At 35.8% G+C, this 12,949-nt stretch overlaps 1 protein-coding gene across 5 annotated transcripts in view; it reads left to right on the top strand.

The window, feature by feature from the left end:
- Positions 1-12,949, top strand: part of PHKA1 (phosphorylase kinase regulatory subunit alpha 1) — a 130,859-nt gene that overhangs the window by 24,586 nt on the left and 93,324 nt on the right. For all 5 annotated transcript variants that reach the window (XM_032848841.1, XM_032848842.1, XM_032848843.1 and 2 more), the window contains exons 5-6: positions 5,531-5,613; positions 8,409-8,489. In XM_032848841.1, coding sequence (XP_032704732.1) covers positions 5,531-5,613; positions 8,409-8,489 — 164 coding nt within the window. The remainder of the gene's footprint in view (positions 1-5,530; positions 5,614-8,408; positions 8,490-12,949) is intronic.

Below are 12,949 nucleotides of genomic sequence, written 5' to 3' on the forward strand. Positions count from 1 at the left end.
ATAGGGATAGACATTAAAAAATCAACAAAAATAAAATGAAAATAAAAAAATAAATAAACGTAATTGCTTCCTTAAAATTTATCTCCAAATACAGTCACTTTGGGGATTAGGGCTTCAACACATGGATTTCAGGGTGACTCAATGGAGCTCATAGCAAGCACTTAAGGAAAATATAGGAGTAAATCTTCCTGACCTTGGATTAGACAAAGCCAAGTTAGACATTACATCAAAAACCATAAGCAACTAAAGAAAACATAAGCTGGAATTTATCAAATTAATAACATTTGTGCTTCAAAGGATCTCTTCAAAAAAGTTACAAGCAACCCGGAATATGATAGAACGTATTGACAAATCACATATCTGATAAGGGACTTGTATCTATAATATATAAAGCATTCCAGAGATCAATAATAAAAAGATAATCTAATTTTAAATAGGCAATGCATCTGAGTTGACATTTCTCCAAAGAAGATATTTAAAGGAGAAGGTAGTTGAGGGAAATTGGAAGGGGAGGTGAACCTTGAGAGACTATGGACTCTGAAAAACAATCTGAGGGTTTTGAAGGGGCGGGGGGTGGGAGGTTTGGGGATCCAGGTGGTGGGTATTGTAGAGGGCACGGATTGCATGGAGCACTGGGTGTGGTGCAAAAATAATGAATACTGTTACGCTGAAAAAATAAAAAATTTTAAAAAAGATATTTAAATGGGCAATAAGTACACAAAAACTGCTGAACGTTATTAGTCACTAGGCAAATGCAGATCCCAATAATGACATACCACATCACACCCCCTAGGATGGCTAAAATCAAAAAGACAGAAAACAACAAATGTTCCTGAAGATATGGAAAAATTGGAATCGTTATACACCATTGGTGGGAATGTAAAGTGGTGCAGCCACTTTGGAAAATAGTCTGGCAGTTCTCAAAAGGTTAAGCAGAATTACCATATGATCTAGCGATTTCACTTATAGGTATATGCCCAAAAGAAATGAAAAAGTGTTCACTCAAAAGCTTGTGTAGATACATGGATGTTCATATCAGTATTACTTATAAGAGCCAAAAAGTGGAAACAACCTGAATGTCCCATCAACTGATAATTGGATAAATATGGTACATTCACAAAATGAAATATTCTTTAGCTAGAAAAAATGGAAGCATTGATACATTCTACAACACGGATGAACCTTGAAAACATTATGCTAAGTGAACTCACACATGAAAGGCCACAAGTTGTATGATTGCACATATATGAATGTCTGGTAAGGCACATCTATGGAGACAAAGTAGATTAGCAATTGCTTAGGTGGAGGGAGAGGGAGAGAAAGTCTTGAAAGGAAATGGGGAATGACTGGTAATGGGTACAGGGTTTCTTTTAGGAGTGATGAAAATGTAAAATTGATTGTGGCCATGGTTGCAGAACACTGCAAACCCTAAAAACCTTTGAACTATATACTTGAAATGGGTGAATTATATGGCATATGAATTATATCTCAATAACATTTTTAAAAATGAAGGAGGGGCTTATTGATAGATGAGTACAAGTCAATGTAAGTGGAGTAGACCACTGAGTTGGCCTCATTTCTGAGCTCTGCATGTTTTAGTATGCTTTAAATAGCACTGCCATCTTTGGCCTTACCCAGCTCTACTTCATTTCACTTCTATGTATCCTCTGTTCTTCAAGTAATGTCATGGCTCCACAAAGGGGACAGGATACAGAGATCCTGAATGTATGGTGTTGCCTCAAGAGACAGGTCCCTCTCCTGTGGTTAACAGGGTTGTTTAAGATCATTCAATAAGTCATTATTGAATGAACATCTACTGCTAATATTAGTTAATACCATTCAAAGACTATGTGAAATACTTTTAGGGACTATAAATATAAATAAGAAATGGTTCTTTCCTTCAAATTTAGGTATAGATTTATTTATAGTACAAAGTAAAAAGTAAGTTCATTACAGCAAGGAAAATAAAATTCTGTGAAACACAGAAGAGAAGAATCAGTGACAGCATCACCAAGGAGATACAATTTGAGCTGGGCCTTGAAAGAACAGTTAGGATTTCAAGATGTGGATGAGGCCATTTAAACAATATCATGAGCAAAGGGACAGATGATAGAAATGTGGCTTTTATATTGTATAGTGGGGGCACCTGGGTGGCTCGGTGGCTTAAAGCCTCTGCCTTCGGCTCAGGTCATGATCCCAGAAACCTGGGATCGAGCCCCGAATCGAGCTCTCTGCTCAGTGGAGAGGCTGCTTCCTCCTCTCTCTCTCTCTCTCTCTCTGCCTGCCTCTCTGCCTACTTGTGATCTCTGTCTGCCAAATAAATAAATATATTGTATAGTGATTTGTTAGCTGTGATGCAAGTCTGAGAGATGGACAAAACCGTTTTCACACCCTCTGCCTTCTCTCTGTCTCTGAGCAAGCACTCTGGCACACAAAGGGGAGAGGATAAAACTGTGAAGCTGATGTCCAATATTATATCTATCATCTCTTTTTCCTCTCTCTAGGAAAGAGGTTAAGGTCATTACTGCTACAAGAAAGACACATTGCTAATGCAACTGCCCTGTTCTGCAGTTGCTGGTTTTGACAGAGCCATGCATCAGGAGGAGTTTATAGTCTAATGATGTGGATCATACAGTCCTTTTTGGCTCTAAAGTTAGAGTTCTGTGATCTAAAACATCTGTCAATAGATCAAAGATTTAAATGCAAAAAATTGAAATTATAGGGGTGCCTGGATGGCTCAGTCAGTTAAAAGTCCAACTCTTGGTTTCAGCTCAGGTCATGATCTCATGCATGGGTCATGGGATCGATCCCCACATCAGGATCCATGCTCAGTGGGGAGTCTGCTTGAAGATTCTCTCCCTCTGCCCCTTCCCCACTCTCTCTCTCTCAAATGAATAAATAAATTTTCTTAAAAAGAAATTATAGAAGTACCAGAAACAGTCATGGGATAAACCTTATTAATTAAAGAGTCTAAGAATAAAGTAAGAGAAAAACAAAGATGGAAGCAGACCAGAAGAGACTATAAGGAACAAACTGTGGGTTGCTGGAGGGGAGGTTGGTGGGAGGATGGGATAATGGAATGATGGGTATTAAGGAGGGCACTTGATATAATGAATATAATGAGCATTGGTACTGGATATTATATTTAAGTGGTGAATCATTAAATTCTACCCCTGAAACTAATAATACACTGTATGCTAACTAACTTGAATTTAAACAAAATCTTAAGGAAAATAAATAAATAAAAATTTCTGATAAGAAAAATATACTGTAAACAAAGTCAAAGTTCAAACTAGGAAAAATACTTGCAACAGATATGATAAATAAAAGGATAATTTCCTTAATATTCATCAGTATGTCAGTAACTCGAAAACCAGCAATTCCATGGAAATTGTGAAGGACACAACCAAACAGTTCATAGGAAAAAAAATGTGGATGGCTTATAAACATATAAAAAGACTCACAACCTGACCCACAATTAAAAGAACTACAAATTAAACTACAGAGATTTTATTTCTCCTCCATTACAGTGGCAAAGATAAAAAATTTTTATTAAAGCCTGTGTTAACAAGGGCATAGGAAGTAGGAGGGCAGGGCTGATTGGTATGTAAACTGTGGAACTTCTTTGCAGAATAACTTGGTGATGATTATTAACCTTTAATATACACATGGTGAAGTATTTAGGGAGAAGTGTATTGATATTTGCAACTTACTTTGAATGTATCAAAAAAGATAGATTGATGGATAGATACATATGTGATAGAAAATTATAGTAAAATGTTGATGCTTAAATCCAGATGATGTGCATACAGATGCTCACTGTAAAATTCTGTCATTTTTTCTGTTTGTTTGAAAATGTTCACAATAAAATGTTGGGGAAAAATAATATGCATAAGTCTGTGACTCAGCAATTCCTCTAAGAATTTACCCTGGGAAAAAAAAGAATTTACCTTGATTTACTGGTACATGTGCACAAAGATATACATACATATATACATACATATGTATATATATATTTATCATTCATGTATGTATCATATTCGTGTATATCATATGTATCATATGTGTATTTATGCATATATATATATATTCATTACAGCATTAGTTATAGTGATGAAGCGTTAGGTACAACCTACATGTTTTCATTAGGGAAATGGTTATATAATTAGCCATTTAGTGAAATTCCATGTAGCCATTAAAAAAAATAAGGCAGATATCTTTAAAATTGTCTCCAAGATATATATGAAGAAAGCAAAGTACAGTATAGTATACAGCTCCTTGATACTTTTCATATATGTGTAATATTTCTCTGAAAGGATACAGAGGAAACTGGTAAGACTGGTTTCTTTTTTTATGTAACAGGATTTTTATTAAATATTACATAATTAAATAATCATTTAAATATTAAATTATGTGACGGGATCACTTCACATATCACACAAACATTACAAAATGTGAAAACACAGACTCCTTCTGCCTCCCTGGAAATCTTAGCATTTGGAATACCTCATGCAGCACTTCAATCTTTTAACATATAAATGGATCTCTTTTTTCAGGTCTATCAAAGTATAATTTACATACAATAAAATCTATCCATTTAAAATGTACATTTCAATGAGTTTTAACAAATGTTTAGTTAAACCTGTTCTGTCTTGTGTTGTTAATTTTAGCGATTCTGACTTCTTTCAGAGAAGAGATTTGGCAGGGGGAAACTGATTGGATTCTGGGTGGGAGAAAGACTTTCACTGTATGCCTATGGTATTTCTTTATTGGGGGGGACAGAAGAGGGGAGAGGAGTTTTGCTTTTGTTTTGTTTTGTTTGAGAGGATATAATTTTTAATGAAATGTATCATACTATACATATTGGGAAGCAGTATAGCATCTTGGTTAGGAACTCAGTCTCTGAAGTGAAACAGAAGTTGATAGTTGGGTCCTGGTTTCACTATTTATAGTTAAATGGTCTTAGGCAAATATTTAATCTCTCTAAGCCTCATGGAGAAAATAGAGGTACCCACTTCTTAGGGTTGATGTAAAAATTAAATTGATAATTCATGCAAAACACTCAGTTTGTAAGGTATAACTATCTTGTATAGTTTACATTTAGAATAATTATCATTTTTTACTCCAAGAAGTATAGTTTTAAGTTTTTCTTAAAATCATAATCTTTTTCTACTTCTTGCTTAGTATTTAGACTCTCTCCAACTCTTTTTTGAAATATTTGTCTTTCTTCTTCCAGATACCTTAAGGCACATTATAAATTAATTCCCTATAGAATTAGGAGTCTGAGATTTTCTGTGGAAACCTACAAATAACAGTTAAAATACTTCCATGTTTTAATATGCTGGTATCTCACATAGTCAAAGACTAGCTTAGGTCTGATTTGTGGTTTTGCTTTTATGGTTTAGGAATCAAAGTGCCTCTCATTGTTCCATTACTTAAAAAGTAATGGGATCAGTTAGTTCCTGTGGCTGCCTATAAAGCCTGTAGTAGTAATTGACCAGCTCTGTAAAATTATTGTCTTTTTCCTCAGGACTTCATATCGTCCACAGCCTAGATGAAGTCAATTTCATACAAAACCTTGTGTTTTACATTGAAGCTGCATATAAAACTGCTGTAAGTACTCATAATGGGAATTGACTTTAAACATATGATGTTTCTAAAAATGCTGAACAATCCATTCCTTCTCCTAATGCTGCCCCTTATAGTGAACCAATCTATAAGGCTTCTGGCAGAAATTGCCTTCAGCCTCTTTCTTTGCTAAGCTCAGTGATCCAGTTTGCCTTCTCTCCAAAGAAGTTACAGAGAAAAAAGTGTCAAGATGCTATGCTTGCACTCCTGTCAAATTCTGTAATATCTCATGTCATGTATTTGGGAATCTGGAACTAAATTGTGGTCTTATTTTAATGGTCTGTGGTCTTAAATAGGAGCAAGATGACTAGGGAGTATAATGGGTCAATTAGCTACTTAGAAATAAAATGTAGTCATATGTTTAATATTATCTATAGACATTGATTTAGTGCTTACTATACAAAAAATAGTTCCTTTTCCTCACAACTACTATATGAGATAGGTTTATATCAAATCATAATGTATTTAACATCTCTCTCAGGGATCAGTGTTCTTCAGTGCATAATGTTCATTGTTTTGAAAATGGCTGTGTCACAAATAGTCCATTTTTTTAGTCGTCTATTGTTTGATTGTTTAGTTGTTTTTTAGCTATTTTAGATGGGAAGGTAAACCTGTGACCTGTCACTTCATATTTGTTAGAACGATAAATTTGCATAGACATATTTGATGCGAGAGGACAGTATTTATTGACTGATCACTTTGCCTTCTGATACCATAAGCCTGCTATGGTCCAGGGTACAGGTCAGTGTTCTCTTACCTCTCCATTGAAGCCAGGGGTTGCACCAGTAGAATTAATGATATGTGCCTTCTTGTACTCTAATCTTGCTACACAGATTAGGGTAGAGCTGGGTTTGAGGACAAGTGAGGCTAGCCATGGGATAAATATGACTTACCTTCCAGAAGCTTCACTTTAACTCAGAGATTTGATATAAAAAGTGATTTAAGGTAAATATAGAAACAAATATAGGGGTGTGTGTGTGTGTACACATGGATATTGCCAAATTCTGTTCAATGGGAGGGCCTAGAAGCAATGACACCACAGTGACAATGAGCACCAGTGCCTAGGTCTTGGATTGTAACTATTCATTCTGTAACAAAAGAAATCAGGATTCCTTGTAAAAGTGGTTGTTTCTAGGGCTGGGGGGAGGAAAATACAAAATCAAACTACAGTTTCTTGTAGTGACAGAAAGTGAGGAAGTGTACAGAAAGAATGGGGCATTTCTGAAGGATGCAGGAGCCAACCTGGAAGAATTCCCAATGGCTAAAGCTGCAATAATTTGAGCAACAAAACAAATAACAATAGTATTTTATTATAACCCAGAGAATAACCTAAATATCTTTAAGTTCATACTGATATAAACAAGTGAATAAATGAATGAAGGAAAGAAAAGCTCTTCGTTAGAGAAGGATTGCAATTAATGACTGTAGAGGTAATGAAGGAACTAAAAAATCACCACTGAAACACCACTGTAATAATTGTTGCAAACAAGATTCACCAGGGGATGCTAAATTAGTGGGTAGATATTTGAGGAGGTACAGGATATTTGCACAGTTGTAAAGTATCTTTCTCAAGATAGTTACTAATCACAAGGGGGAAAATAGTAGCAGTAGAACAGAGAAACCCCACAGACACCATCTTAACCACATGATGAAGGTTAACATCACCATAACAAGACATATTAATGTCATGTACTCCTTGATATGATACAGTGAGAAGGACACAGCATAACATCTATAGAAATCTTGACAAAAAATGCACAATCTTTATCTAATAAAGAGAAAATATAAGGTGAATTTAAATTGAGAGAAATCTATACAATATCTGACCACTGATCTTCTGAAAGTGTCAAGGTCATGAAAGACAAGACTTGAGAAACTGTAACTGATTGGAAAAGACCAAGGAGTTATGACAAATGTAGCATGGTATTCTGGATTGGATCCTGGAACATAAAATGGCTGTTAGTGGAAAAACTGGTGAAATCCTAACAAAGTTCATAATCTGGTTACTAGGATTATACTAATGTTAATTTCTTAGCATTGATAAGTATACTATGATTATGTCAGGTGTTAATATTAGGGGAAGTATAGTGAAAGGTATATGGGAACTCATTGTAGTATTTCTGTAACTTCTCTGTAAATCTAAAGTTATTTCAATAAAATGGTTTTTTTAAAAAGTAATATAAAATGTTATCTTTATATTATCGAGGGGCCATATACAGCTATGGTTAAGAATTTACACTTTGGACAGAGAGTACTTGGACTCTAATCCTAGCTATGTCACTTATTAGCTGTGTGGCCTTGGGTGAGTCACTTAACCTCTCTTTGCACCTTAGTTTCATCATCTATAAAATAGAAGGATTAAGGAAGATAGTGGTATAAAGTGCATAGGTTAGTGTATGGTACATTGTCAATGCCAATCAAGAGTAAAATTAGAATAGATATTTAAGATGAAACACTAGGGTGCTGCTTTTTAGACCCCCTGAGTATCTGCCTTGAAAAATTTTGAGAAGTATTTTTCTACATGGACTGAGTTATAGTTCTTAGGCCCGATCAACTGTTGAGGAGTCTTCCAACTTATCAGAGGTCCCAACAGAATTTGAAGCTACTAGAAAAAGAGCTACAGGGGCAGCCAACTCATTGGTATCTCCCTATTGAGCATCATGGGTACACATATGTATGGTGAATTAGCTACTATGTGTGTCTTTCATTCAAGAGTTGTGTGTCTAGTATGCATTTAGTAGTGATGACTTGCTAATGGTATGTTCATTATTTTATGCTAGGATTTTGGGATATGGGAACGTGGAGACAAAACCAACCAAGGGATCTCAGAATTGAATGCCAGTTCAGTTGGCATGGCAAAGGTAATTTTCCTTACTTTGTTTGTACCAACTGTGGGGTAAGGAAATACAACTTTACCATAGATAAAGGCTTAACCTGAATTTGGATCATTATCAAATTGTTCTTTTAAGATACAGGCAAAATTCAGATTCTCCAATAGAACTATGGACATATAGGGAAAGATTTATTTCATTAGCTCCATATTTGTGTATCCAACTGCTTTTGTAGCATCTCTCTATTTACATATACCACAGAGATCTCCGAGAACATATTTTTTTAAAAGATTCATTCATTTATTTGAGAGAGAGAAGTGAGTGCACATGCACATGGGGGCCAGGCAGAGGGAGAGAGAGAATCTCCAGCAGACTCCCCATTGACTACAGAGCCCAAATCAGGGCTTGATCCCACGACCCCAAGGTCATGACCTGAGCTGAAATCAAGAGTCAGACACCTAATCAACTTTGCCACCCAGGCGCCCCAGAGAACATGTCTTAAACTAAACTCATCTTCTCTACCATTATAAAAACAAAAAGAGGCCATGCCCATACACCAGTTGACAAAACTTGATTATCAGGAAACCTTCTGCCAATCCTGAACCCCCCTCACTCTCCTGCATCCCACATGTCATCATCATTATCATCATTACTAACTTTCCACTTGACTCCATCCTTTCCTTCCCATTGCCACTACCTTAATTTCAGCTCTTATTTTTGGAGACAACAAGAAGCCATAAAATAGAATAGCAGGAATAGGATCAAACATATCTATTATAATGTTAAATATGCATGACCTAATTGAAACTTCCCCTGCCAAAAGACACCAATTGATTCTAAAAAGATAATACACCCCTATGTTTATTGCAGCATTATTTATAATAGTCAGGATGTGGAAAGCAACCTAAGTGTCCACCTATAGATGAATGGATAAAGAAGATCACACACACACACCGTATATAACACACATACACAATGCAATATTACCCAAACATAGAATAAAATAAAATCTTGCCATTCATGACAACATGGATGGATGTACAGGGTATTATACTAAGTGAAATAAAACAGACAGAGAAAGAAATAACATATGATTTCACTTATAGCTGGAATCTAAAAACCAAAACAGTTAAAAACACACAAGAAGAGCAACCTAAATTTCCAACAACTATTAAATGGTTAAATAAATGAGAGAATATTATGTTGAAATAAAGAATTTTCATAATATGGAGAAACATTTATGCTCTAATTTTCTAACCAAATTTTATATGAAACATGATCTCAACTATAAGCAGATTTGCATAAAGGAAACTAATAGGAAACCTGTCAAAAATATTAGCATTATTTTGGGTGATTTTTTTTGCCCTCTCTATAATTTTTTATATTTTCAAAATATTCTATAACAAGTATGTTTTACTTTTATAATTAGAAAAGTGAGAAATTAATAAGCAAATTCTATTCAAAAAAAACTTCTGCCTCAATGACTAGTAACCTTCATCTTTAAGTAAATTATAGTATCTTTTGTCTTCAACATTTTTTTTATAATTTTTTAAATTTTTTTATAAACATATAATGTATTATTAGCCCCAGGAGTACAGGTCTGTGAATCGCCCAGTTTACACACTTCACAGCACTCACCATAGCACATACCCTCCCCAATGTCCATAACCCCACCACCCTCTCCCTACCCCACTCCCCCCGGCAACCCTCAGTTTGTTTTGTGAGATTAAGAGTCTCTTATGGTTTATCTCCCTCCCGATCCCATCTTGTTTCATTTATTCTTTTCTTACCCCCCAAACCCCCCACGTTGCATCTCCACTTCCACATATCAAGGAGATCATATGATAGTTGTGTTTCTCTGATTAACTTACTTCGCTAAGCATAATACCCTCTAGTTCCATCCACGTCGTCACAAATGCCAAGATTTCATTTCTTTTGATGGCTGCATAGTATTTCATTGTGTATATATATACCACATCTTCTTTATCCATTCATCTGTTGATGGACATCTAGGTTCTTTCCACAGTTTGGCTATTGTGGATGTTGCTGCTATAAACATTCAGGTGCATGTGCCCCTTCAGATCACTTACATTTGTATCTTTAGGGTAAATACCCAATAGTGCAATTGCTGGGTCTTAGGGTACGTCTATTTTCAACTTTTTGAGGAACCTCCATGCTGTTTTCCGGAGTGGTTGCATTAGCTTGCATTCCCACCAACACTGTAAGAGGGTTCCCCATTCTCCGCATCCTCGCCAGCATCTGTCATTTCCTGACTTGTTAATTTTAGCCATTCTTACTGGTGTGAGGTTGTATCTCATTGTGATTTGGATTTGTATTTCCCTGATGCCGAGTGATGTGGAGCACTTTTTCATGTGTCTGTTGGCCATCTGGATGTCTTCTTTGCAGAAATGTCTGTTCATGTCTTCTGCCCATTTCTTGATTGGATTATTTGTTCTTTGGGTGTTGAGTTTGCTAAGCTCTTGATAGATTTTGGATACTAGCCCTTTATCTGATATGTCATTTGCAAATACCTTCTCCCATTCTGTCAGTTGTCTTTTGGTTTTGTTAACTGTTTCCTTTGCTGTGCAAAAGCTTTTGATCTTGATGAAATCCCAATAGTTCATTTTTGCCCTTGCTTCCCTTGCCTTTGGCGATGTTCCTAGGAAGAAGTTGCTGTGGCTGAGGTCAAAGAGGTTGCTGCCTGTGTTCTCCTCAAGGATTTTGATGGATTCCTTTCTCACATTGAAGTCCTTCATCCATTTTGAGTCTATTTTTGTGTGTGGTGTAAGGAAATGGCCCAGTTTCATTTTTCTGCATGTGGCTGTCCAATTTTCCCAAAACCATTTGTTGAAGAGGCCGTCCTTTTTCCATTGGACATTCTTTCCTGCTTTGTCGAAGATTAGTTGACCATAGAGTTGAGGGTCTGTTTCTAGGCTCTCTATTCTGTTCCATTGATCTATGTGTCTGTTTTTGTGCCAGTACCATACTGTCTTAATGATGACAGCTTTGTGATAGAGCTTGAAGTCTGGAGTTGTGATGTCACCAACTTTCGCTTTCTTTTTCAATATTCCTCTATTTGAGGTCTTTTCTGGTTCCATATAAATTTTAGGATTATTTGTTCCATTTCTTTGGAAAAATGGATGGAATTTTGATAGGGATTGCATTAAATGTGTAGATTGCTTTAGGTAGCATAGCCATTTTCACAATATTTGTTCTTCCAATCCATGAGCATGGAACATTTTTCCATTTCTTTGTGTCTTCCTCAATTTCTTTCATGAGTACTTTGTAGTTTTTGCCTCTTTGGTTAGGTTTATTCCTAGGTATCTTACGGTTTTGGGTGCAGTTGTAAATGGGATTGACTCCTTAATTTCTCTTTCTTCTATCTTGTTGTTGGTGTAAAGAAATGCAAGTGATTTCTGTGCATTGATTTTATATCCTGACACTTTACTGAATTCCTGTACAAGTTCTAACAGATTTGGAGTGGAGTCTTTTGGGTTTTCCACATATAGTATCATATCATCTGCAAAGAGTGATAGTTTGACTTCTTCTTTGCCGATTTGGATGCCTTTAATTTCTTTTTGTTGTCTGATTACTGAGGCTAGGGCTTCTAGTACTATGTTGAATAGCAGTGGTGATAATGGACATCCGTGCCCTGTTCCCAACCTTAGCGGAAAAGCTTTCAGTTTTTCTCCATTGAGAATGATATTTGCAGTGGGATTTTCATAGATGGCTTTGATGATATTGAGGTATGTGCACTCTATCCCAACACTTGGAAGAGTTTTGATCAGGAAGGGATGCTTTACTTTGTCAAATGATTTTTCAGCATCTATTGAGAGTATCATATGGTTCTTGTTCTTTCTTTTATTAAAGTATTGTATCACATTGATTAATTTGCGGATGTTGAACCAACCTTGCAGCCCTGGAATAAATCCCACTTGGTCGTGGTGAATAATCCTTTTAATGTACTGTTGGATCCTATTGGCTAGTATTTTGGTGAGAATTTTCACATTTGTGTTCATCTAGGATATTGGTCTGTAATTCTCTTTTTTGATGGGATCCTTGTCTGGTTTTGGGATCAAGGTGATACTGACCTCATAAAATGACTTTGGAAGTTTTCCTTCTATTTCTATTTTTTGGAACAGTTTCAGGAGAATAGGAATTAATTATTCTTTAAATGTTTGGTAGAATTCCGCTGGGAAGCCATCTGGCCCTGAGCTCTTGTTTGTTTGGAGATTTTTGAGATTTTTGATGACTGTTTCAATCTCCTTACCAGTGATGGGTCTGTTCAGGTTTTCTATTTCTTCCTGTTTCAGTTGTGGTAGTTTGTATGTCTCTAGGAATGCATCCATTTCTTCCAGATTGTCAAATTTGCTGGCGTATAGTTGCTCATAATATGTTCTTATAATTGTTTGTATTTCATTGGTGTTGGTTGTGATCTCTCCTCTTTCGTTCATGATTTTATTTATTTGGGTCCTTTCTCTTTTCTTTTT

The sequence above is a fragment of the Lontra canadensis genome, unplaced genomic scaffold, assembly GCF_010015895.1.
Source record: "Lontra canadensis isolate GAN:19392208 unplaced genomic scaffold, GSC_riverotter_1.0 scaffold210, whole genome shotgun sequence".
Lineage (NCBI taxonomy): Eukaryota > Metazoa > Chordata > Mammalia > Carnivora > Mustelidae > Lontra > Lontra canadensis.